Source organism: Lepidochelys kempii, chromosome 6, assembly GCF_965140265.1.
Source record: "Lepidochelys kempii isolate rLepKem1 chromosome 6, rLepKem1.hap2, whole genome shotgun sequence".
NCBI classification, from domain to species: domain Eukaryota; kingdom Metazoa; phylum Chordata; order Testudines; family Cheloniidae; genus Lepidochelys; species Lepidochelys kempii.
The window spans coordinates 34,028,383-34,055,925 of NC_133261.1; the positions used below are offsets into that span (position 1 = coordinate 34,028,383).

At 40.2% G+C, this 27,543-nt stretch overlaps 1 protein-coding gene across 10 annotated transcripts in view; it reads left to right on the top strand.

Moving 5' to 3' along the window:
- The window catches only part of TUB (TUB bipartite transcription factor), a 289,705-nt gene that overhangs the window by 199,864 nt on the left and 62,298 nt on the right, over nucleotides 1-27,543 (top strand). For 3 of the 10 annotated variants that reach the window (XR_012159343.1, XR_012159344.1, XM_073347462.1), the window contains exons 4-6: nucleotides 6,719-6,856; nucleotides 20,982-21,143; nucleotides 26,356-26,427. Coding sequence is in view for 8 of the 10 variants with exons in the window: in XM_073347462.1 (XP_073203563.1) it covers nucleotides 6,719-6,856; nucleotides 20,982-21,143; nucleotides 26,356-26,427 (372 nt within the window). In the remaining 2 variants the exon portion in view is untranslated. The remainder of the gene's footprint in view (nucleotides 1-6,718; nucleotides 6,857-20,981; nucleotides 21,144-26,355; nucleotides 26,428-27,543) is intronic. The other 7 variants (XM_073347463.1, XM_073347464.1, XM_073347467.1 and 4 more) reach the window with 7 other exon arrangements.

Consider the following 27,543-nt stretch of genomic DNA (forward strand, 5'->3'; position numbering starts at 1 on the left):
TTTCGTAGCATCTGTGTCAGTCCCAGGATATTAGAAAGACAATGTGGGTGAACGGTTTCAGAGGAACAGCCGTGTTAGTCTGTATTCGCAAAAAGAAAAGGAGTACTTGTGGCACCTTAGAGACTAACCAATTTATTTGAGCATGAGCTTTCGTGAGCTACAGCTCACTTCATCAGATGTTTACCGTGGGTGAAGTAATATTTCTGTTGGTGAGAGAGACAAGCTTTTGAGCTTACACGGTGCTCTTCAGGTCTAGGAAAGGTATTGAGAGTGTCACAGTTAAATACAAGGTCGAACAGATTGTTTAGCATAAGTAGTTAGCACATATCCCTCCAGTAATGGGGAGAAAGGAAGGGGTGGGGGAGAAAGATGGGTGGGATGGGGCTTTCCACTAAAAGATATTATCTCACCAACCTTATCTCACTAATATCCTGGGACCATCACGGCTACAGCAACACTGAATACTTTCTCTTTGACATTTGGCAACAGGGCTAAATTAGATGTCTGTATTTTGTGCCAAACAGATTTCTGATCACAAGTCATAACTCTGGATTGTTAAATTTGGCATGTCATTCTGTTCTGACACCATAAATGATATGAGAGAGAGAGATTTCCATTGAATGGCAAACTGTCAGATTTTAAGGTGACATCATTTAATCATTCATTTTAAAAACATTTGTGCATGTTCAGCAAAATCTAGTGGTTTGGATCGTGTTTTCTGTTGACTTCAGTTCGAGAAGGTGTTTGTTCTTTTTTGGGAGAAAGCAGGGAATATGTTATCTGCATTAGATCATACTCTGGATACTTGGAGTGCTGCCTTACTTCTTAATGAGGTGTGGGAGAATTTTGTGTTAGAAGATTATAATAATTTTTAGAAACTCCATGGGTCTCTTATAAATGGCAGCATGAGACCTCTAGCATATGTCCCCAAGATTGAAATCCCCCATGTTAATGTAGTTTAAAAAAGATAGATGTTTGAAGAGTTGCTCATTCTGTTCTCTTGTCTGACTTGATATGTAACAGAAACCCCCCCCGGTGCCTCATTTTGTGATTTACTAGTTAGTACATTGATCCTTGTACTATATTGGGGCATTTCTACAAGGAGTTACACAGTTTATGAGGAGCCATGCTATTTTGAATCACTAAAGAGAGACTCCTACAGCAACTTAAATACTAGTTTTTTCCCCACATGAAGCCCTGTTGAATTCGGTGGCGTTCTGTGCAGGCACAGCAATCTGCCTGCTCGCTGCCAGTTGCAGGCGCCTTAGACTGTAATCTTTTGGGGGAAGAGACTGTCTTGCCAAGTGTTTGAACAGCACCTAGACACTGGAAACCTGATCCTAACTGGGACCTTTGGGCATCACTTCACACATTCAGTTTTACAGGCCTTCTACAAAACTGATGAAAATTGCTGATTTTTTTCAATGAAATTTAACATTTTTACCCATCTTTACTTCACTAGAGAGTTCATGTAACTCTAGGAACATCTCATGCCTTGTAAACTACTTAAAAAGTTATAGTTTAAGCTACGTTGGAACAGTTTTAAAATAGATCAGATAAAATTATAGTGGATCACTGTCCGAATAAACAGTAACATTCTCAAGAGCCAAGAAATTACAAAGAAAGGTGCCAAGCCATTTTTATGGAGATACGTGAGAGCACATCCAAAGAGTAGGCAAAAGCCAGTGCATTTATTAAACTGTTGCTTAATTTTCTTTCCTCGATGCTCCTTCTATTTTCACTTGTCATGAAATGAGAAGTGTGAGAACTTTGATAAATGGACTGAATCGTTGCCTAGTAAAGCTGAGTGAATAATTTGCAATGAATAATTTATCCAGCTGTTTAGCCTCTTTTTCCGCTTGTGCTGTGTTTTTTTAAGCAGATTGCAAATTCTTCAAATATATTCATTATTCAAATAATCTTTGATCCAGAAGAGTTCTCAGTGGGTATTTAATATTCACTACATTGTGCGTGTGTTGGTTAGTTGCAATTGAGATAGTAAATGTACATGGTATTGTTTCAATTATCCAGTTGTTGCTACTGGGTATTGGTGTGCCTTTAAATCTCATTTTATTATTTCCATCACTTGCACTTGATTGTCCCATCTTTATCAGGTCCAGTCTGATGATGTGTATTCAAGATGGCAGCTAAACTGAGTGTCTCCATGGCCTTGAGCATAAAATGGTGGAAATCTTTCAAATTCTTCCTTGAGGAGGTCTCACCTCGGTGTTAATATTCAGGCATCTACTGATGAAATTTGTGACAGCTTTTCAAAATTAATTAATGCAGCTGGAACCCACACTAATAATTATTTAACTTCAGGTTAGTTAGGTCAAAGGATAGCTGACATGATGGAAAGTAGTTGGTCCTAAAAAGTTCTTGTGTTTTTAGTTTTTCAGTTAGTAATATCAGAACATTCCATCCCATTTTGATTAAGCCACATTTTAGACTCCTTCAATCGTGTTTGACCTGGATGGATGGGCATATTAAACAAAATATTAGAATGGCTTTAAATACCGGGCTGGTCATTTAATAACTTGTCAGGAAAATACTGAATTCTACAAACTAGATCATCATCATCATGAAAGACACAAAACCAGAGAAAAACCTCCCTAATTTAAAAAAGGAGAGACAGCTGCAAATATAGAACAGAATTACTGGGCACGGAAATTCAACTGTTTTAAAGTTTATTCACAGCAGAGGCTCTTTGCTGCCCTGGTTAGTCAGAGGCCTTTATGACTGGTGAAACGGAGCCTAACGTGCTGCCTTTCATATTAATCTTGCCATCCTCCCTGAGGGATTGAGTGGTCACTGCCTCTGTTCTGTCTCATGCATTATCCACAGTGTTTGGTAATGCTTTGCAAAGGGATTGCAGCCAATGAGCTAGTGACTAGTATCAGTCATTTGCTAAAGACTGTAAGTGGAATGAGGAGTTAGGGTGAAACAGCCCCATTGGCCCATCTGATCATCATCTAACTTCTGCAGATTTCATGGGTCTATTATGTACAAGTGCGCTAACAAAGGTCTCTCTCGTAAAAGAAAGAAAGTGATTAACTCACAGCGTGTTGTAAATTTAAGATGATTTTTAGACTCGTGTGTTGCAGGAGTGGAGCTGTGAGTTTGAAAATTATTTTTATACAGGTTGGGTGCTTTTCTTGCCTTACTCATGTGACGATTCTCACTTAAGTCAGTAGTATTACTCATATGTAATTCAGGAGACACCATCACAGGGCCTAATAACATCAGCCACACTATCAGAGGCTTGTTCACCTGCACATCCACCAATGTGATATATGCCATCATGTGCCAGCAATGCCCCTCTGCCATGTACATTGGTCAAACTGGACAGTCTCTACGTAAAAGAATAAATGGACACAAATCAAATGTCAAGAATTATAACATTCATAAACCAGTCGGAGAACACTTCAATCTCTCTGGTCACGCGATTACAGACCTAAAAGTTGCAATTCTTCAACAAAAAAGCTTCAAATCCAGACTCCAGCGAGAAACTGTTGAATTGGAATTCATTTGCAAATTGGATACAATTAACTTAGGCTTGAATAGAGACTGGGAGTGGCTAAGTCATTATGCAAGGTAACCTATTTCCCCTTGTTTTTTCCTAAACCGCCCTCCCCCCCGACGTTCTTGTTAAACCCTGGATTTGTGCTGGAAATGGCCCACCTTGATTATCATACACATTGTAAGGAGAAAAGGAGTACTTGTGGCACCTTAGAGACTAACCAATTTATTTGAGCATGAGCTTTCGTGAGCTACAGCTCACTTCATCGGATGCATACCGTGGAAACTGCAGAAGACATTATATACACACAGAGACCATGAAACAATACCTCCTCCCACCCCACTGTCCTGCTGGTAAGGAGAGTGGTCACTTTAGATAAGCTATTACCAGCAGGAGAGTGGGTTTGTGTGTGGCGGGGTGGGGGTGAGAAAACCTGGATTTGGGCTGGAAATGGCCCAACTTGATTATCATTCACATTGTAAGGAGAGTGATCACTTTAGATAAGCTATTGCCAGCAGGAGAGTGGGGTGGGAGGAGGTATTTTTTCATGCTTTGTGTGTATAAAAGATCTTCTACACTTTCCACAGTATGCATCCGATGAAGTGAGCTGTAGCTCACGAAAGCTTATGCTCAAATAAATTGGTTAGTCTCTAAGGTGCCACAAGTCCTCCTTTTCTTTTTGTGAATACAGACTAACACGGCTGTTACTCTGAAACAACTCATATGTATTAGGAATCCAGGATTTGGTCCATAGTGGACTTGTCCCTTAACTTGTGAATTTGGGGAGTGTTTCAGTGGTTCTCAACCTATTTACCATTGTGGACTACATATGCAGCTCTTTGTGTGTTATGTGGGCTGCAGCCACACAATATATATACTAGCTGTATGGCTCTGAGGATGCCACATGGGCCGCAGCTATGTGCTGATTGACCGCAAGCAGCCCGCAGGTTGAGAACCACTGGTTTATATCTTCTATGATAGAGACTACTGGGCCACATGTATCATTGGGCCTTATCTGTTTACTGAGCTTCTGGGGTTTGCCAATGATATTTAAATGATCTTGTGAGCAAGCCAATTCTTTCCTCTAGATTCCTTGCCATATGTAGCTTTTTCTTCCTGAAAGAATTTTTTTATTTTTGTTTCTGGTGCAGGTGAGTGCATAATAATGGCAAATCTAAGCCTTAAAAAAATAGTGGTATGGTATGGGATCCACGTCCTGCAGGGTGGATTCTGTGCAGCTCTAGGGCTAGATCCTCTGCAGATGTAAAGTGCCTCTGAAGTGTTCCTAGCCTCTGTTTGACAGAAGTTGAGAATGGGCAATAGGGAATGGGTCACTTGACGAATAGCTGTTCTTGGTGTTGCCAACTTTCTGATCACACAAAACCGAACACCCTTGCTCCGCCCACTCTCTGAGGCCCCGCCCCTTCTCCAAGACACATGCCCTCCATTGCTCCCTCTCCCCTACCCTCACTCATTTTCACCGGGCTGGGGCAGGGGGTTGGGGTGCAGGTTCCGGGGTGAGACCAGAAATGAGTGGCTTGGGGTTCAGGAGGGGTCTCTGGGCTGGGGCTGAGGGGTTCGGAGTGTGGGAGGGAGCTCAGGGCTGGGGCAGCAGGTTGAGGTGCACGAGGGGGTGTGTACACGGCTGGGGGTGTGGGATCTGGGGGTGGGGCCAGGGAATGAGGGGTTTGGGGTGCAGGAGGGATCTGAGTGCTGGGTCAGGGGGTTAGGAGGTGCAGGAGGGGGTAAGGAGTGTGGGCTCCAGGCACCAGCCTCGCGGCTCCTTTTGGCCACATTTCTGGGCGAAGGAGAGCTGCGGAGATGGCACTCAGGATGGGGGCAGTGCACGGAACCTCCCTGGCCGCCCCTATGCCTAGAGGCCGCAAGCACATATCGGCCACTTCTGGGAGCCGCACGGAGCCAGGGCAGGCAGGGAGCCTGCCTTAGCCCCGCAGCACCGCGACCGGACTTTTAGCAGCTCGGTCAGCGGTGTTGACTGGACCCGCCAGGGTCCCTTGGTGACTGGGCGTTCCAGTCGAAAACAGGATGCCCGCCAACCCTACCTGTTCTGTTCGTTCCCTCTGAAGCACCTGGCATTGGCCACTGTTGCAAGACATGATACTGGGCTAGATGGACCATTGGCCTAACCTATGGCCATTTTATGTTCTTATGTCGTAACTCCGCTGATGACAGTTTACAAAAGTTGAAGATCTAGCCCCTAAAGTTCTTATTGTACTGCTCAGTGTTGGTATATTTGGGGGCTGAAGGGCTTGACCATTTCTTTGTATGTAGTTCATGAAATAATTGCTTTAAATGAGTGTGCAAAACTGAAAAGTATCACAAAGCCACTTCGACAAAAAAAGTCACTTTATTTCACTTAAGGGCTCTTAACTAGAAGAATAAACTGGTGTGTGTGTATGTATATGTTTTAACAAATTTAAATACAGTCCTCTGGCAGTACTGTATAATAAATTGTAAATCTTTATTACTTTGAAAGTCACTGCAATCATGATTATTCTGGCTTTCACAATGAATGCTGTGTTCCATTGAGATTTCTACAGAATGAACTAATATGCAGCCCTTATAAAGTCAGAGCAACTTTTTTTTTAACTTTAAATGGATATATTAAGTCTCTATAAATTAAAGGTCCTTTCTTGCCAAAGTTGATTGTGCTGTGAATTTTACCATAAGAAGTGAGTTTTTGAAGTTAAACTCCAGATTATGCTTTTGCAGGAGTTAGCTGTATACTTAAGGCACTGAAAACTATGGGGGAAAAAACCCAACTAGCATTATCCTATATTATTGAGCTGGCTCATGGGGCTTGATCAGTGATCAGCATTGACAGAGCTTCACTACAGGGAAACTTACAGCAGCTCAGCAGCATAGTAACATTTATGGTGGTATTTTGGGCCTAATGCATAGCAACCAATATATTGTAGGAGGGGGAAGAATGGGAGAAGATGAAATAAGGTAAAATAAACCCTAGCCTTAACAAATCTGCCAATTTAAATTCCATTGTAGCTCTGCAATTGCTTGTTTGGTTTAATTTCCTCTCCGCACAAACTGAGATGTCAGCCAAACCTTAAACTCTGCTGCACTTGCATTCTTTTCTGTGGCTTCAGAGAGTTCTCATTTCATTCTCTCTCTCTTGTTTTCCTCTCTCTTTTTCTTTTTGGTGGGTGCCCTGAATCTCTCAAGCAGTTCAGGAGGCCGAGCAGGAAGATATAAAGGTGGTAGCAGATGCTCAAGCTCCAAAATCGACTAAAAAAACCAAGGCAGCAGCTGCAAGCTGTCAAACTGGCAGCACGAGAAAGGAGAAAAAGGGGAAACACAAAGGTTAGCTGCATGCTGCTGAATATCAAACATTGGGTTGAGTGGCAAGATGCTTCTGTATTTTTTAAGATTCTTTGAATGTGTGTGATGGTTGTGATAGCTGACAACTGTTTAAAACAAATATTATACAAATGCATACACCAGATGGGAAAATTTGCATTGCTTGGTCCTAATTTAGCACATACATATTGAAGTAAGGGATGGTCAAGATTTGTTGTCCTAATCGTTTTGCAAAGCCATGTATTAATGTAGCCTGTACTAAAAGAACAAAGGAACAAAATATTAATATAATGGGCACTTAAATTCTATAGAGGTTTTAGGAAATTGTCTGCTTAGAGCCATATTACACCAAATCATTTTTCAGATCAATCTGCACTTGCAGGAATCAGACATAAATTGCAGAAAATTCTGTCCAAAACTGAGTTTTAAAAGCTGTACAAATTTAGGGTCATTGCCCCTTTGGAGTCATTGGGAGTTTTGCCATTGATTTCAATGGGGTCAGGGATTCACCCTTACTATGGATTTGAAGTTATTTCAGAGCTATTACCCTCTGTCAGGTCAACATACATTTAAGGGTATAAATAAACATCTTTATGAAATAGTTCTGGACGCTAGCTCATAGACACACATAGTATCTATCCTAAAAATGTAATATCTAAGGCTGTTTAGCAAAAACAAATATCCACCATAGACAATGACAAAAGAGTGAACAGAAATGGAATTACTGGCAGTATAAGTTTTAGCAGCCGAATCATTTGAAAATAAATGGAGCAAGTGGGATGAACTGATTAAAAGCTGTATCAATGATTTATATATATATACACACACACTTTTAACTGGAGACTAGATCCAAAGCCCATTAAAAATCAGTAACCTTTCCACTGACTTCAGTAGGTTTCACATCAGGCCATTATAACCTATATTGTCTGCACTCAGCTGTTTTCCCTTTTCATATATATCTGACATTCTCGCTTTAACTTCATAGGTAAGAAAATAATTTGTATGGTTAACAATCCTGTTAACAATTAATTAAAGAAAGCTAGTTGCTAATGCAGGAAGGCCCCTATTTCTGCTTGTGAACCATAACTGGAAACCCCTCTCCTGGAGTTGAGCAGCTTTGGTGCCTAAGATGTTTCTGGTGAGAAGGAGGTAGGGGCCTGCCTTGCGCCATACAAAATGGCCAGAGGAGGAGGCAGCACTCATCTTATAACCCAATGGTTAGAGAAGTCATCTGATATGTGGAAGACCGAGGTTCGTTTTCCCTCTCCCCCACCAGAGGGAAGAAAGAATTTGAATAGGGGTGTCCCACCTCTGAGGAGAATGCTCTAACCACAGAGCTAGGGATGTGGTCGCTCTCTCAGTCTCTCCTGTTGAAGCTGTTCCACTGTGGATAAATACTTAGTCATTAGAACCAGGGGGTTTGGATCCTAGGTCTCCCACCTCCCAGGTGGATGCTTTAACCACCAGGCGATAGAAATATATTCTCTCTCTCTGTCTCTTTCTGTCTGTCAGTGACTCCTAAGTATTTATCCAAAGTGGAACAACTTCAGCAGGAGAGATAGAAGGTGCCCCTCCTCCTCCTGTATCAGATTATTCCATAGCTCAGTGGTTAGAGCACCCTCCTGATACATGGAGGACCGAGGGGGGAATTAAACCTTTGTCTCCTACATCCCAGGTGACTGCTCTAATCACTGGGCTAATAATATGAGGTGGGCAGCACCACCACCACCTCCTCCTCTAGCCAGATTTTGAATGGGACTCAATCCGGTAGGTATGCTCAGAGGCCGCTTTCTAGATCAGGCCAGAAAGGTGAGATGGCACTCCTCTGGCTATTTTCCTCTGGTTCATGGATCACACTTGGGCTTAGGCAGGAGATAGCCATCCCGACACATAGTGAGGTAGCAGTGTGCAGAATGCTAGGCACTTAGGAAACTTTTACCCTGAAAACTTAGGTGCCAAGTGAGTTGAGGCTACTGTAGTGTTAGGTAGCAGCTGGGCAGGAGTTCTGTGGATCTCAGTGATGTGTCTAAAACTGAGATTTAGGCACGTAAGTACCATCATGGTCCTGAGGTAAAATTATATTGTACAAACCTCCTTGTCTCTTTGATACCCTGGGACCAGCATGGCTCCAACAACACTGTGTATTACATTTAAAATCACAGTTTTATATGTATTTGTTTTTTTAAAAATCGGCTTCTGAACTGAATTAAAAATTGCTGTTGGAATTTAAAAAATGGAAAGCCAATATTTCTGGACTTCAGGTAAAAATAATTTACACCAAGGCAGAAATTTGAGCACCAAGTTTTGCTCGTGAGTTAAATCCTCTTAAAATTTTAAAACCTGGAAACTTTCTAATGGAAGTGCTGACTCAGCCTGTAGCTGAGCATTGTGCATAGTAGTACATAAATAATTTTTACTGTATAATCACATAAACTCTGGGCTCTAGTAATACCCAGATTTTGACTGCCATATTTTGACTCTGGTAATAGTCCATTTTCCTTATATGGGATTTCTATACACATACTATATAATGTACAGAAGATAAAATATTACTTCAGTCAGTTAAAATAGATGAGATTTTGACAAATTTATATAATTAAGATTTGCATAATACTAAATTGCATATAACCGACTGCATTATACCTTTTTCTGTGCTGATTTTCAGACCATTTTCTAATCTCTTGGTCTAAGCTCACATGGTGAAACTGACAGGAACTTTGCCATTGACTTTAGTGGGGCCAGGATTTCACCCCATGTTTTCCTAGGTGCTTGTTTGGGTGCTATGGGAGTCTAATCCTGGTTGGGACCTTTGAGCACTACTGCAATAAAAACAATAATAATTACAGGAGCGTGTTGTTTAAAAATGCCTGATATGTCCTATGGGACAATGTCTGATGGAGAATGTTCTATAACCATTGGGATTGTTTTTGCTGGATAGTTGACTCAGTGAGAAAAGATTTGCTGTGTGTAGTTTAGTTTTATCATGATCAGTATGTGCTGACCAAGTTTCTTATCTCAGCACTGCCAATAAATTAACACTAAAATTTTTGACCCCCAAAACATTGCTGCTTTGTTTTCAGGAAAGACTTTTTAAAAGGAAAATTCCCAAGCAGAAAAATGTTGACATATTTTAGCAGACATAGGTCATTGCAATTGTAGTAATTGCATATATTTTAGTACATACAACATGAATGAATTTGGTAACTTTTGCAAAGCGTATTCACCGTTTTCCTTGGAGCTTTTGGTAGTTTTCACTTACCTGAGGGATTCATTTTAAAAGGACACTGTCAGATAGTTGAGAACTAAAATTTGTTTGTTTTTTAAATTATATGAACTAATAGCAGCAGAAAATATTTATCTGAATTAAAAGATAATCCCTAATATAACTTTTAACCCAAACGTTGTAACACTGTACTAGTGTAATGAGCGTGAAACTGGCTAGTCTAATGTGACTATCCAAGCTAAGTGAAATGTGAATAGGGCTTCATCATGTAAGCAGATGAACAGCTTCTGGAATTGTTCAAATTCTATTGAAGTCTGTGGGAGCTGGAAGAACACAGCTGTTCCCAGAGTTGTTCATCTTCTTGCAGGATCAGGCCCATAATAAACAAGGTGAAATTCACATAGTTGCATGAAATCCCCTCCACGCTACTAAAGCCCCCCTGAATGTGGTTGTATGCATGCAGTGTGCACATGAAAGAACAGATGGGGCACAGGCAGAGCAATTGTACTGGGGGACCTCTGTACCTCCTGGATGCCTTGGAGAAGGAGTCTCCATGCTGGCGCTGACTAGGCCAATCTTGAAGGCAAGCTAGAGTCGGGCTTCTATAAGGAACCACTGGATCTTCAACTGCATGGATTCTAGTGGCCAGGAACAGCTAAGTAAGGGATGTAGACGCTCTGGTTTCAGAGAAGCCCTGCCTGCAGAAGAGGGAGGTGAATAATGGATTTTATCCCTGCAGTGATTTTCCTGTGTGAAGCCTTCTTACTTTTGCTTTGTGCAAGGAGAAGTGATTTCACCAAACGACCATAAAAGGTGGAGGTTAATTACATCTTTAAAATTTCTTTTACAATCAGGTACCATCACCTATCTTGTTCATTTAATGTGAATTAATTTACCCCAGGATTTGTATCCTCACTATGTCCCTTTAAGCAGCAGGATGTACGCTGGAAAAGGTGTGAATTCACATTGTATTCTAAAATGACATGTTTTAAAGATTTCTCTGATGTTTAACAGTCGTGCAGATTACATTTCTGAGCGTGGCTCATCCCGTTGTGCTAAAGAGACCAGATTTTATGAATAATCAGCTAATTCAAACCCAATACATTTGAATTATATATGAGCAGTATTTGAATCTCTGTTGAAATGATTGTACTCTGGGTCTTAGATGTGTAATGCTTTTCTGAGTGGCTCCAAGAATGATGAAACTGCTATCAGAACAAAGTGATAAAGATGAGTATGAGGGAAATATTAGGCTTAATGAGGCTGCACTGAGAGACAGCAGGAGAAGCAGCCATAGGCTGAGACTAATTGGTTATGTAGAGCAGCTGGTTGCTCCAGAGATCTGGGTTAATATATTCTGTGGTTTTGCTCTATGTAGTACAATGCTTAGCAGCTTCGCCAAGAACAGTAACTGTTAGGGTTTTTCATACCTCACTATGATAGTTAATAGGTATTGAGCCTGTTTTTTTTTTTTTTTTTTTTTTTTTAAACAAGCCTCCACTTAGGGAGCAGAACTGCAAGTGCAATTAATTGTAAGCACAAACACTAGCACTTAATAGTATCTTAGCTACTTGATTAAAATGACGAATCTGGTAGTTAGGCATCTGAATACAAACATTTGGACCTGCAATTAATTGTTGGGTGCAAACTGATTTGGGCGGCAGCAGAGAGATGAGGAGGCGAGAAAAGAGGCCAAGTTACGGTCACTTTAAAACTAACCATAAAGTATGTTTCCAATTAAACACAGTAGGACAAATTCTGTCTTGACTTATCGCCCCATGCAATTATGGCAATGGGGTGCAAATTGGGAAGAATTTGTCTTGCTATATGTACCTGATTTGCAGTGTTGCCTGGAGAGGCACAAATAAATTAGAAAAATAATTGAAATCAACAAGTAGAAAGTTATGAAAAATGCATATTGTACAGTATTATCACACTTGTAAACACAGTTATTAACCACAGGACTAAAGCAGACCCATATCATATGGAACACTTATACATCAAACACACACACTTTTTTTTTTATCTGAAATTTCTGGAAGTATTATACACACATCAGTGTGTCTGTTTTCCACTAAAGATTACCAAGAGTAGAGATTAATAACTGTTTGGTAAAAATGTTTTTCCTCTGTCCAGTGGACTAAATGCAAACAAACAGGAGACAGATAAATAACTTTTTTAAAAATACTCAAACCTATGATTTAACTCTAAAGCAAAAATATAGTAAGGATATTCAGGAGTAAGTAAATCGCACATACATGGCATATAAATAATTTAGGGGTTGCAGCATTGGTGCACTAAGTGCCATGGGAAACACTGTTCACTTTATAGGGATTTTGAAACCTAAATCTGCAATCTGGAGGTATTTCATTGCCCAAATAAAGAACATCCTTCCATCTCTCTCATACATTTTTTCTTTTTGTCTCTTATGTTCAGTTTATTTAATTTAGTCAGATCAGTTTTTCTGGATGTCGTCCTGTCTGTCTGTGTGTCTGCCACACCATGTTCTCTTTGTCAGGATGGCTATTCTGGGGGGTTTTTCCCCCATGGTTTATTTCATCCTTGTTTCTTCCATTTGTTTGCTATGAATAGCCCCTTCTGTCCTATCTCTGTGTAATATAGGGAGCTGCGTTAAAGCTGGCCAGATAGGAAGGCATTGCCACTTGTAATGGAAGAGGCTCCATTACTCCATATTTCCTCATTTAATGGGAGGAGCTTAGCTCATTTAGACCTGTTTAAGCATGGCTCCACTGGGCATAAAAGCAATGGGACAGCACACAGCAGGAAGAACAAATGGGCTTCAGCTGGGAAAATCCTGTTACCTCTGGGCATGAGAACACTCTCCAGGCTGTCCTTTGGCCTGAACTTGACTGTAAGGAAATCATTATGGTCTCTGGTGCCAAGCCAGGCACTCCTTAGCACAGGGGCAGGCAAACATTTTGGCCTGAGGGCCACATCGGGTTTCCAAAATTGTATGAAGGGCTGGTTAGGGGAGTGCCTCTGCAAACAGCCAGGCGTGATCTGGCCCCCACCCCCTATCCGACCCCCCTGCTTCTCACCCCCGATGGCTCCCTCGGGACTCCTGCCCCATCTGCCACTCCCTGTCCCCTGACCACCCCTGACTGTCCCCTCATCCAACCCCCCACCCTCTCATTCCTGACTACCCGCCCTGGGACTCCTGCCCCATCCAACCCCCCTGTTCCCCGCCTTCTGATTGTCCCAACCCCTATCATAGAATATCCGGGTTGGAAGGGACCTCTGGAGGTCATCTAGTCCAACCCCCTGCTCAAAGCAGGACCAATCCCCAATTTTTGCCCCAGATTCCTAAATAGCCCCCTCAAGGATTGAACTCACAACCCTGGGTTTAGCAAGCCAATGCTCAAACCACTGAGCTATCCCTCCCCCCGCGCCCCTGAACTCCCCTGCCGCTATCCAACCCCTCTGCCCCCTTACCAGGCTGCCTGGAGCACCGGCGGCTGGCAGTGCTAGAGCCACGCCACCCAGAGCATGGGGTCAGGCTGCCGCTCTGCAACTGCGCTGCTCAGCCGCCCAGAGCATTGTGCAGGCGGCATGGTGCAGCGCACTGAGACTGTGCGGGAGGGGGAATAACCTCCCGGGCCTGAGCTCAGGGGCTGGGCAGGAGGGTCCCATGGGCTGGATGTGGCCCATGGGCTGTAGTTTGCCCACCTCTGCCTTAGACAACGGAAGAGTATATATAGACAATAATATAGAATATAGACAACGGAAGAGTAGTCATTCCTGGAGTCGTCTTCATCGTGGCAAGACCTACTTAGAAGAATGATTAACAAATATTGTAAACAATAGAATGGAACCTTCCCAAACTTAAGTGTAGTGTTTTGTTTTGTTTTTTCTAAATCAAATGTCTTAGTTCCAAAAAACACCTAGGAAAATACACACTTGTTGAACAAATGGCTCTCAAAATTCTGGCAACTAGAATGTATGTTAAGAATTGTGCTGGTCCTCAAAATGGCCCAATAGAGGTTTTGTTTTACACTTTCTTTATTTTAAAAATGTTTCACTTCTTGGCAGAATTCTTCAAAAGCTAAGTTTCAACCCACAGTGATTTTTTTTTTAAGAACTTGCAAATGAGCCATATTAAAGGGTATTTTCAAAAGAAAGACCTTGAGCCATACCTGTATTACTGTAACTTATTGAACAATGGCTGAGACAGTACTTTTAAAAATAATACTGAATTATGTACTGATAGGTGCAAGACTAGCATTGGCGGTGGAATCGTCAGTAGTACTTTATCTCATCATAGTTCCAAAAGTAAGCCTTATATTCAACTGTTGTTTGGCCTGTTTAGTTTAAAACTGTGAATCAGTTGAGAAAAATGTAAACTCAAGGTTTGTACTGAATGAAATCCTTTAAAGGTTGAAAATTCTTTTTGTTCTGATGGGAGCTTAATAAAAACAGCCTTTCTGAGGATTCACTTTGTTGATAAACTCAGAATCTCTCAGTCTTTGATTTCAAAGCAGGCCAGCATTCCTCTGAAGTATTCTACTGCCACCCTCAAGTCAAACAGGGAGCGGCTTTGCAATGCTTCAGAATAGTAATTTGCAAATGTGTCCCCACAGTACACAGCAATGTCTTGAATGTAATAGATATCCGTGAGAATACCAGATCAGACTATTGGCTCGTTTAACCTGGTATCTCATCTCTGAAGCCTCGTCTAAAGAAATTCCCACCATTACTAAACACCAGTTCAACTCCATTGCTGTCAGCAACTTTATAGAGGAAGGATGGTCTTGTGGTTATATGCACTAGACTGAAACTTGGTGAATTTAAAGTTCAGTTCTTTGCTCTGCCACAGATGTCCTGTCTGACCTTGGACAAGTCCCCAGAGCTGATTCAGCAAAGTGCTTAAGCATGTGCTTAAAGTTCAGTATGTGAGTAATCCTGTTGCATTTAATGGAACAACTCAACATGCTGAACTTCAAGCACATGCTTAAGTGCTTGTCTGTGCCTCAGCACCCCATCCGTAAAGTAGGGATAATCATATTTTATTTCTCCCCCAAGTGCATCAGCTTGACCTTGTCTGCACTGAATTTCACCAGCCATTGTGCTACCTGTTCAATTAGCTTTGTTAGGTCCATCAGAAGTGCCTTTTAGACTTGTTTCCTAAGTAAATTCATGAATGTCCTATGAAGAAAGAATTACTTTAGTAAATAAAAACAATTCTTTTAAATTGATTTTAAAAATAAATTAGCTAAAATAAAGTGTTTGGGGAGCTTGGGGGGTTTCATGCTAATTGAATACAATAAAACTTCTCTTATAGTAAAATAATTTGGTCATCATTCTTTCCCATAGTACTGTAGCATTTTTAGATCTACATGCATGATCATGTAAAAGAAACAAGAAAAGGGGACGTTTGCTTGAGATCTTTTCACAGCAAAATATTTGAGTCTGGTTTGCACATTGTGAATAAATATATGATTTGATTTTCTTCTGGTTAGATCCAGTTATGAGGGATTCATATCATACATAGCTAATGTTTTGGAGAACTGACTCACTGTGCTTATGCCCATAATGTGTTTCTGCCTCCAGTCATTTTCAGACTGTAGTACTTTAATACCTTTTAAAATGTCTGGTTGCTACTATCACATTTAGAACCTGTGACTAATTTATTCAGGTTTAATGGAGAATAATATAAGAGACAGTTTTCCTGTTTACTATTGTTAGATAAATACACAGGATAATATCTGTCTCCATATTATGTCTAGTGCTTAGGTTTTATTTACTGGCTCTTCTGAAACCACTGTACATAAACATCATGTGGTTGTGCATTTAATATGTATTCTTTTTTCTTTCTTTCTAAAATACTTTTTCCTGATTATCTCTTGAACAATTAAAGTTTTAAAGTGATCATTTTAACCTGTAAGTCTTTAAATTACCATTCTTCCATAACATGATTTCAATTTTCAGTGATGAAAACTATCAGAAGTATTTCTAGAGAGACCATCTGGATAATATCTAAGTTCTGTCAAAATTGGTAGATCCCAAATTTGAACTTCTGTACATTTGTTTTCTCACATCTGATCTCAAAGCTCACTGAATTTTTTCTGTGTATTCCCCAAACAAATGCTTTTATTATAATAATTATTTAACACATTATTTAATATTCATTTTAATTATAGCCAAATTGTTGGAAACTCTCCCATAACAAACCAGTCAGCTCATGGAATATGTATGTGGAATAAATACAGCCACCCTACTGTTCTTTCCCAATGACAGCTTCCACGAGCTTCAGGATTGCAACTGTAGAAACAGATCTCAATTTCAAGTTTCCAAAAATGCATTATCATTACTAAATCAAGGGAGGCTGAAGAGATTTAAAAATTAAGAAAAATATGTTGATCAGACCTTTTGTAAGTAAAGTTAGACAAGTCTAGTGCAACATCACAAAGTCCATGAAAGCTTAGACTGGGAAAACTGATTTGCCTCCTGTGCATCATGAACATTTAGCAAAATTTCTTCTTATAGCTCCCTTTCCAGTGGTTACAGTAACAGGTCTTCTGTTTCCTATTGTAATAGTTTGTTTCCTTCCACTGCAGGAGCAAAGCTGTAATTGTTTCAGTCTCTGGTTGTAGTCATGTTCTGTTTAGAAGTCTGAGCTTCTGTCAAAAAATAAAATAAAATAAAAGAGTGGCAACCAGTCTATAAAAATGCTGTGGTGAATGGCATTCTAAAATAATAATAATAGACTTTATAGATTATGAGCTCTTCAGAGAAGGAACTGTTTCTTGTGTGTTTGAACAGTGCCTAGAACGTTGCATGTGCTACTAAAATATATGTAATGACAATTTCTCATAGGCTGGAAATCCCAGAAGAACATCCTTTCTGGGCTTCAGCTTCTGGTCTCAGATGAAACCAAGAAGTGCAAAGACCTGAATATGTCAATTTTGACCAAAGCGTGTGCTCTCTTGCTCGCTCTCTCAAAGTATTTAGGTCAGATCATATTATTTTCTGCCCTGGTTCACCCTCTCTTGATGAATAATATGAAGAATCCTGGTTTCAGCATCATTTTAACAGGAACGCAGAGACTTCTGCATCAAGGATGCTGCATTCTGTGCTTAGGAGACACAGTGGAAAATTCTGACCTCTGGCTCTGAAGACTTTACTTTCTTCTTTTTCACAGCCCACTGTCTGCCTTTGCCACCTTAAATCCATGTTCTCCAACCACTGAAGTTACAGGAGACTGTTAACTATAAATATGATTTGTCCCCCCACCATCCCCCGCACAATAAGCCACTTTTTTGGTATGTGGGTAGAAGGAGCAGGAGCCCACAAAGCCGAGAAAGTGAGGAATGTAGAGGGAGGGATCCATTCTAAAACTGTAATGAAAGATGAATCAGGGCTGCATGGCTTTTGAAATGCTTCAAGAAATCAGATGGGTGACGGTAAAGCTGCCTATTTACATTGTGTGTGAGTGTGTGTGTATTACACATACACACTCTCTCATTCTCACTTAAATAGGGATAATCCTAATGTGAAGGTGAGCTCTTCCTGAACGCTTCCTTTGCTGCCTTAGCCTTTCAACATCAGGCATCTTCAACTATTTTTGTACAGTATTCCCCATTATTAACATTCTTGAGGATGTTGTTTCATATTTATCTTTTCTTTTTTTCTGGTTACATCTTCCATCCCCAGTATGGTATGGAGTCAGCTCCTGGGACAGGTTTTATGTGTAATAACACTCTCTGCTAGTAACACATTCCTCTGAATGCTGAAATTGATTTTCCTTCTCTTAATGCATGACTAGCCAGTGTAACGTTTGTCCCAATGCCTAATATGTGATGGACCTGACAGCATGGGATGGGAACAGCAACCAGCATGATTAGACTGGACTATATAACGTCATTGGAGGCATTTAATTTGCCACAAATCAAAGTCTGTTTGGGAGGAAAGTGACCAATATTTTTAAAAATTGGATGTCTAAAATTAAGTACAAATATAGGTGGGTAAATAAATGGCTAGATACGCAAAAGTGATGAGCATCCCACTGCCCCATTAATTTAAATGGAACTGGTGGGTACTCAGCACTTTTTTGAAAGTCAGGTGTCTGGTTTAGAAGCCTAACTTTTGGCACCAATTTTTTAAAATGTTGGTCAGTGTGCATGTGTATATGTGTAGGGTCATAGGAATTGCCATAGTGGATTAGACCAGTGGTCAATCTATTCCGATATCCTGTTGTGACATTAAGAACCACGCAAGGGCCACAGGTACCCAGATATCTGGTAATGAATTGCAGCTGGCTTAACCAATTCACATGTACTCCAATTCTTTAATGTAATGAAATATATCTGAGAAGTATCATACAAGGTGTCAATGAAAATCTCATGACTCACTAGTTATTAATAAAAAGAAAAGGAGTACTTGTGGCACCTTAGAGACTAACCAATTTATTTGAGCATAAGCTTTCGTGAGCTACAGCTCACTCAAATTGGTTAGTCTGTAAGGTGCCACAAATACTCCTTTTCTTTTTGCAAATACAGACTAACACGGCTGTTACTCTGAAACTAGTTATTAATATTATTACATAATGTAGGTGCAAGCAAATGATGCAAAGTTATGGACGTAAACTGAAATTATAGTTCTTAAAATGTGTTTGCCAGCCAAGACAAAAGAACAGTTGAAGAGGAAAAATTAGTAGCACTCACTCAGCTCCATTTGACCATGCTTGACCAGTTTTTTTCAGCCAAAGTTATTAAGAGCCAACGTTCATCCCACAAACACCAGCCATTAGTAATGGTTACCAGTTCTTCTCTCTGTTGCTTATTAAAGAACCTTGTGGAGCAGCAAGCTTATATAGGCTTTTATTATTTACTATATCTATAAATGATATTATTACAGCTTTTATTAATGAAAAGTACATTTTTATGTGACTGACATTGTGGTACACAACGGCACTAAATCTTAGCTAGGAGTTACAATCTAGTTTACAATCTAATGTTGATAACTTGCTATCTTGGCAAAAATGAAATTGGCTTTCTATAGATGAGAACTAGGCCTAATCAGTGATTTATTTATAGTTGAGGGGAGAAAGCCAGGTAAATAGTCCCACTCTGAACACACTCTTCTGAGCCAGGGAACGTATTGTTCTTTTCCTCTCCGTATTTTATTCAACTGGGATTTTTTCAGGTTTTGGCCACATCTAGACATTGCTTGACCATGACAATACCTCCAAGAGTTAGAGGATACAGCATGGTCTAATGAACAGGAAGTACTGGACTAAGCATCTGCTGACTTAAGTTCTATTTCCAAACTTGAGCTTGGGCGACTTATTTCACCTCTCTGTTTTTGTTTCCCTTCCTACCATTTGTCCATTTTGACTGTAATCTCTTTTGGGAATGGACTTTCTTATTATATGTATGTACAGTGCCTAGCATAATGATCTCAGTTGGGGTCTCTAGGTGCTGCTGTAATACAAACAGTAAATGCATAAACTTATGCCAGAAGGGACCATCATGGTCTTCCTGTCTGACCACCTGCACGTGGCAGACCACAGAACCTCATCCACCCTCTCCTGTACTAGACCCATAACCTCTGGCTGAGTTACTGAGGTCCTCAGATTATGATTTAAAGTCTTCAAGTTACAGAGAATCCATCATTTACTTTAGTTCAAACCATCAAATGCCCCGTACTCTACGCTGCAGAGGAAGGGGATTAAACCCCCAGGGTCTCTGCCAATCTGACCCTGGGGGAAAATTCCTTCCTGACCCCAAATATGGGGATCAGTTGGACCCTGAGCATGTGGGCAAGACCCATTAGCCAGATGCCTGGGAAAGAATTTACTGTAGTAACTTAGAGCCCTCCCCATCTAGTGGCCCATCTCTGGCTGTTTCCTACATGCCACTGTAGGCAATCTTATCATGCCATCCCCTCCATAAACTAACCAAGGTTAGTCTTGAAACCGGTTAGGTTTTTTAATAATATAATAATACAATAGGGTTTTAAATATTATAATACTGCTCTGTTTATACACATCAACACACAAAGTCGAGCAAAAAAATCTTTATGTGGCTAAATAACCATTTTAGGCACCTACTGACTGATTTAGGAGCCTAAATATGGCACCCAATACCTTAAATAGACAGGGTCTCTCTTCAGAGGAGTGATTCAGTATAGTACCCATTTGGGTCCCTGCTGACACGAACAGTTTGGTGAGGTCCAGCCTTGAAGAAGCAAGGCTCACAATAGTTTAAGTGAAAAAATCCACAAGTGTGAACATTTTTTGAAACATGTCTGTTGGAAGTTTTTTAACACACATGCTTGAAATTGTTTTAGTATGTGAAATTCAACTTGTCACTCATATTTAGCATTATGTGCTAAAAATCTCAGCAATGTCTATGTTCTATCCCCAGAATACACTTGAAAATTAGGTGCTTAGATCTCATGGAAATGTATATGCTATAATCAAAGATCTGAAAGCTAGAAGTGGAGAAATCACCAAACCATTCTCTCTTGCAGTGCTTTCACACAGAGAGACATATACTTTCCATTTGTTTCAACAGTTCAGAAAACCTTTTAGCTTTTACACGGAGGGCCCCAATAAACTCTACACCAGCTTCAAAAAGAGTATTTGTTGAGGCAATGTCAGCTATGGACAGTCTGAAGCCGAGTGTTTTTGCTCGATGAACTCCCATGCATACCAATACTCAGAACACTCTCTTCCAGGTCACAGAGCTAGTCTGATCTCTGGGAACAAATCAAAAGGCTTGGAAGTTCAAATGAGTTTGGCTTGAAGACTATTTTAGTCATGAAAATGTAATTGCAGACAGACTGCTGAGCTTTTTTTCTTAGGATGTCATCTAAGTATTTCTGAGTTGATATTGGTTAGCTTTTCAGTCATTCTTTGACTAGACTTTTGCTGTTGTCTGACAGGAATTGATGGCCCTGCTGCATTTCAAGATGACATTCAGGAGGTAGGAAGCCAAATTCAGATTCTTACAGTTGGGCAGTCTAGCCACAATGAAGATGATGGAGAGACAATGGCTAGTAGCCAACAAAGCAGGCAGGACCTTAGAGTAACAATGCAGAAAAAGGGTAAGTAGCCAAAGCTACCTACTTATGCTCCTTGTTGTTTGCTCTGTTTTTAGGCTGGCAACTCCTTCTTCTACTCCCAATGGTAGCCTGGTCCTAAACTAAGGCATAGACATGTTTTTTTCACCATTTCACTTGAGGTCCTTCCTTCAGTGAATCATCATCATCCTTCCCTTATTGCTCTGTTGTTTTACCTCCATAATTGTAATGGAGTTCCGCATTGGCCCAAGCAGCAAGAGACCTATGTGTACTCTGGGACATGGCTTTCCCATACTTCAGTGCAATGTTGCTGTCAAGGTGGCAGGTGTTAAAGCCCTCATCCATAAATTTTACAATCTGAATTGCAGGATGATAGAAATCACGTACTTAAGCTTTAAAAAAAAAAGGGTTTGTAATGGCCACATTTTAATTAGAAGGCAGAACATTAAGTGTGGTTGTACTATCAATTCACAAATTCACATCTTACGTTCATCCTCCTAAAGGTGAAAATGACAGAACTGTATTCTGCGGCACTTCTTGGCAGCATATTTCTCAAATGTTCTGGGTTTTTTTCAAGGACAGCCCTGGCTGGGGATGGATGGATTGATTGATTGTGTGTATCTGTCTCTCCCTTTCTGCACCAGAGTTATCTCCCATCAGACAGCAGCTTAGGAGGAAATAAATCCTAAAATCTTCACAATGCTTTTCTGAAGCCTTAATGGCTCTGCTTCTTCAGCATGCAACCTTTGAAGTTAAGATGGCTTTGACCAAAGCTGCTCTACAGAAAGAAACTGGTGCTTCAAAAATATACATAGTCCACAAAGAGCAAAATTTAAGTGAGAACTTGACTTGTATAGAATAGACTGTTCTAAATGTCAGCTTCATTTTGTAGAGCAGCTCTCACTGAGATTCATTATCTCAAATGCTTCACACTGTGGATGTGAGTGACTCAGCCTGAAATGAACACATTTCCTCCACGTGTGAAGTTTCCTGGGTATTTGGATATGAGAGAGACTGATTTGAATAACAAGTTCCCTGTGTATTGGTTGCCCCTTAAATGCATGGCTCAAAATGTTTATAAGCCAGTCACCTTGCTCACAAAAGTTGGTTGATTTAGAAATTATAAATACAGCTGGGTGAGAACAACATTTTCTGTTTCCTGGAAAGTTCTGTGAGTTAGAAAAAAAAAATCTGTTCCAAAATGGAAGGAAAACAAAAAATTTTGAAATTTGCTATGAAACCAAATTCCAAACAAAATATTTCATTTTGAAAAAAATCAAAACTTTTTTCAGATTTTGACATTTATTTTGTTTACATTTATAATATAAAATAAAATAAATTTCAAATAAAAATAATTTTGAAATGAAAAATAGAAATGGTTCATTCTGAAAATGTCAGAATAGAATGTTTAAATTTTTTCATATTTTCCTTGAAAGGAGATTTTGTCAAAATAGCAATTTTTCTGCAAAACTTTTTGCTTTTGATAAATCAACATTTCCTGAGGGAAAATGTTGTCTTAGGAAATTTCTGACCAGCTCTAATTATAAACCGATTTTTAAGTTAGATCAAACCACTGGGGTTTATTATTTTGGGGTGGTCTCTTTTTTTATATTAAAAACTGTTAAAACAAGCATGCTTGATGGACAGTAAAGGTATGTCTACCCTGCACACTTCTTATGGAGCCATGCAGCGTACATACCCACGTAGCGCCCCCAAGCATGGGTATAAATAGCAGTGTGGCTGATGAGGCCTGGCTTAGGTGAGTAGTTTAAAGGCATGCCAGTAGGGTGTGGGCATATAGGCAAGTACATACCCTACATGTTTTCTACTCACCCAAGTCATGTCCCTCCATCTATTTTTAGCAGTGTAGTGTCCTGTGTTGCTGGAGCCTTTCTCCTCCTCAGGAAGTTTCCCCCCAGTGGGGGAAGGCTCTGGCAGAAGGGAAGCAGCAGGGAAAGAGTTCAGCATCTCCCCACTGTGGAATCTTTCCCCGTTGCTGGGAAAGACTGGCAGCAGGAAAAGGCTGTCCTCTCCCTGCAGCTGGAGACTTTCCCATCTCTCTCCCCTCTGGCAGGCTGTTTGTAAGTACACAAACCCTACACACTGCCACCAGTGGTTTGTACAGTACACGTAGTCTAACTGTTTATGTGGGGGACGTTTTAAATGAAAGCACTGGTATTTAGCTTCATGACTCTTGTTAAGGTTAGTGGAGCACGCCATGCCCTTTGTGGGTACAAAGCACCAATAAGCTGGTTTTAACTAGTAGAGGTTCCATGGGATATTCCTGTTGGATGATGGGGTTTGCCATCCCATGGAGTGAGAAGGGGGCTTGTCAGCTAGCTTTTCTCACCCTTGGGTGTCCCAAGAACCATGGGGACATTTGTTTAGGAGCTGAGGCTTTCAGGTGCAGGCCCAATGCTTCTTCCCTGGTCCCTGGACCATCTCACTGCCATGTCACCATGAATCTAAAGAACCATGCTCCTGTGGGAACCTTGAGAGTAGCTGCCCATAAGCCACCTTCAATTTGTTTATGGGTGAGGAAGGGGAAAGCCACGTAAAGGCAATGCTGATGGTAGGAAAGGTCATGCTGATTGTCATTAGAATTGCTTAGTCCTGATTTGAATCCATTCTGCTGTTTGACAGGAACTTTGTGGTGAGTGTCCAATATTAACAGATGCCTGTCTCCACAGGGAGCGTCCAACATGTCTGTTTCAGTTAGGAGAAGATAGGTTATAGAATACATTAGTGCACAAGCAATATTCTCCTTGCAAGGAAATGCCAAATGTTTTATTTGATTTCCCCATCTGCTGGAAATTGCCACAACTAGAATAATTCTCTTCCTGTGGGAAATATTCCGGCCTTTTGATTTCAGTATTTTTAACATTGAGCCTTCCTTGTCAGTGAATGAATCACAAGGACAGACACACACTTCCTCAGGTTTTAGCAAAAATCAGATGAAAATCTAACATTTAGTTACACGTTTATCAGTTTCATTAATGTCATTGTGACCGTAGCAGTCTAGATAGTTGTAATTTTTCATTGCCAGCTGGAGGTAAAATTGCTGTTGCTTTGAGATTTAGAGAAGGAATAGATCTGTGTAATACTTCAAGCAGCAAACAAAATTGCTTTCTGGGAACAAAGCTGAAACAGGAGCTTCTTTAAAGCATTCTTAGGGTGTTTCCAAAAGATGCTTAGAACCAGTTTGTTAAACATTGGCAAACATTTGCTGGTGATTACACCAGCAAAATCTGACTCATGCACGATGGGTGTAAATGCATACCTAAATAAAATAACTGTTAAAGCTACTGCATATTAGTGTGCTCAACTCCCTGCTTTTTTATGCACCAGTGCCCATTTGGGACATGGAATGCTGAGGTTGCCCTCACAAATGCTGGATATAATTTGCATGCCAGTATCTGAAAAATTATTTTTCCCCCCTATCCCAGAGCATCTTTGCAGACACTGAGAACACAGTACAGCATTGTCTTTCATCCTGTTCTTCACTTATTCCTTCACTAAACCCAGTCTGATCATGTCCCTGAGTATGTCCTTCTGTCTAATTGGTTGTGTTTGCATTATTTTCATTAGCATCCTATCATTTGTTCGTCACCTGCAGCATCCCCATCATTGTAATCTTTTCAGTTGTAGCCAATCCTGTACTCTGATTTGACATCTTACTCTCTTCCTAACCTCTTCAATCGTCTTTAAATCATTTTATACCTGCTGTCTTTCATCTTTGCTGCCACCAGCCTTCTGATCTCTGTTTCATTTAATGCAACTGCTTCCAGGCCATAGAATAATACTGGTAGTACACTGATTTGATAAATTTTCCCTTTGATACCGGTTGTTATGTTTTTAACAGTCCATAATTCCATCAATTTCTGTGCAGCACTTGTGGCTAAGGCACATCTCCTTTTATCTTCACCCTTGATGGCGCAATTGGCACTGATCAAGCTTCCTAGGTACACATAAGATTCTACTTGTTCTATGACTTTGCTGAGTCTGCATTTCAGTACATTCTCTTTTGTCCCTTTCCAAGATTCACCCACTTCATCTTTTGGCATTTATTATAACTCCAAGTTGACTACACCAATTTTCCAAGGTAGCAAAGGATGTTATTATTCATGCAAATGTGTCTGCCTGTTGTCATCCACATAAGCTTGGGAGCTTAACTTCAGATCATTCAATGGTATGCCCTCCAAATCGTCTAATGTTCTTAATATCCAGTTGTAGAAAAGTGTCTGTAATTCCATGGCCCCAGTTTGAAAAATTGGCTCTTGTTAAATAGCTTTTAAGGCTCTCAACGGGAGTCAAAGAATGAAGAGAGGGGCACATAATCACATTCTCTTCAGGTAGTTCCTATTCATGTGTGATGATGGTGGGTGAGTACAAGTCTTCGAACTCTAACAGGTATGGCCAAAATGACTAGTTAGTCTAAGAGCTCTGACTTCCCTTATACACAGGATGTATATTTCCTGGATGTTGGAGACTCTTTTGACGCCATTTTTGTATTGTTTATTTCCATAATAGGGAGACCTAAAGCAGTGGATGATGGGACCATGCCTGTTGAATCTCTAAGGGATACTTAACAATGTATATGCATGTACTTGACCCCTATGTATTTGTGGGAGGATGAGCATTTGAAGTGATTGGAAATAGCAATAAAATAAAGAAAAAAATAAAAGCTACAGAACACAATTTCGATCAGTGTCAATATTCAAACCTAAGAATATTGCCACAAGCATTTCAGCTAGTATATGAGTCTGTGCACTATTTGGTTCAGTCTTTGCTTGCTGCAAAATAAATATTTTTTTATGTTATTGAATAAATTTTCCTGTATAATCTGTGTGTACCCCTGAATTATATTGGTATGTCAAAGATCAAAAAGTAGACCAAAGACTCTCAATGAAGAACTCACCTACAATGTGCTGGAAGATTAACAGTGCAACCATTTAGTATGAATAATACATTCTGTAACCTCAGTTCTAAATTCAGGCCATTCTCATTTAATTCAAAATACTGAAAGGGAGGTGACACCAGGTTTCAATGGGCGTAAGGTAAATTTCAATCTTCAACAAGGGTTGGCTTTTATAAAGGAGAATATCTGAGAGTTATGGCAGCAGAAATGTGGCTGTACCCAGCAAGCCCTTGGTCATGTGTGGGGTCCTCTCATTAAGGATTGTTCATGTGATTAAGGGTTTGCAAAACCAAGCCCATGGATTTTTTCCTTTCCCAGATCCCCACGCAAATACATCCTGGTCCACTTCCACCTCCCAATCCAGTCTTGTGGCCCTGGATCATGTTCCAGGTAAGTACAGAAGGAAGAAGTTAACCCTGCCCCTACTGTTTATTTGGCTCCAAAGATCTTTGTTTAGTACTTGTCCTATTTTCCCTTCTATATTTGAATTAATGATCATGGAAATTCTTGACCAAAATTACGGAAAACAATATTATTTTTGGAACATATTATGTAATCAATCTGTAATTTCAGATTTGGACCAAAAGTGAAAAGTGGCTTCATTTACGTAAAACTCCCTAGGAAAACCAGGCCTGCTAGACTTCCTAGACCCCACCCACCTAGACCTTTTGCTGCCAAGTCCAACCTGGTCTTCAAAGTTACATTTCCTTAGACTCCTCAAAGTTTGTGTGGTTGGGGCACTTACGGGACTGACACATAAGTATTAAAGTGAAATGGATCAGTGATCTAAGGATTCCCTCTGTTCTGGTCTAATTTTTACATACAAAAACGTACGTAAAAACAGTTTGATTTTATAATTTTTTTACCTCACACTAAGATCTGCCCCCATGAGATCAGATAGGAATAGCCAAAGGCCCTACTTCAATTGCAGGATGATTGTCAAATAATTGTGGCAGAGTGTGGACAAGATACAGAAAAATCACAGAAAAGTAATAATGGACGTTTATTAATTGCAGTAATTTGGAAAAGCCAAAGAAGACCGATTTGTTTAAGAAAAATTTGCCAGAACAATACAAACACTCAAGTGTTATGTTATGCCTGCTAATTTTTTTTTTTTGATAACTGGACATTTTGGTGCAACTATATTACACTCATCAATGCGTGAAGCTGACAATGGGAGCCCCACCTTGCGCAGGTGCTGACAGCCCAAGCCCCAGCCGCTATCAGCTTGGATAAATGGGGCTCTACTGTACTAATGGTGAAAAAAGTATGTGTTGCAAACTTCAAAATGTATGCAAAATTGTGGACTGTTCAAAGTAAGCTAATTAAAATCAAAATTGTGGTGGAAGCCTAATCCACAATTTCTGCAATCTCACAAATTAAGTAGGGCTTTAGGAATAACTAAATATGAAATCTTACCATAGTGAGGTACATCTTGCAATTTTTTAGGCCCCCATGCATCTGCAAAGGGCTGCCTTGCAGGATTGGGGCTTTTATGATCTTGTA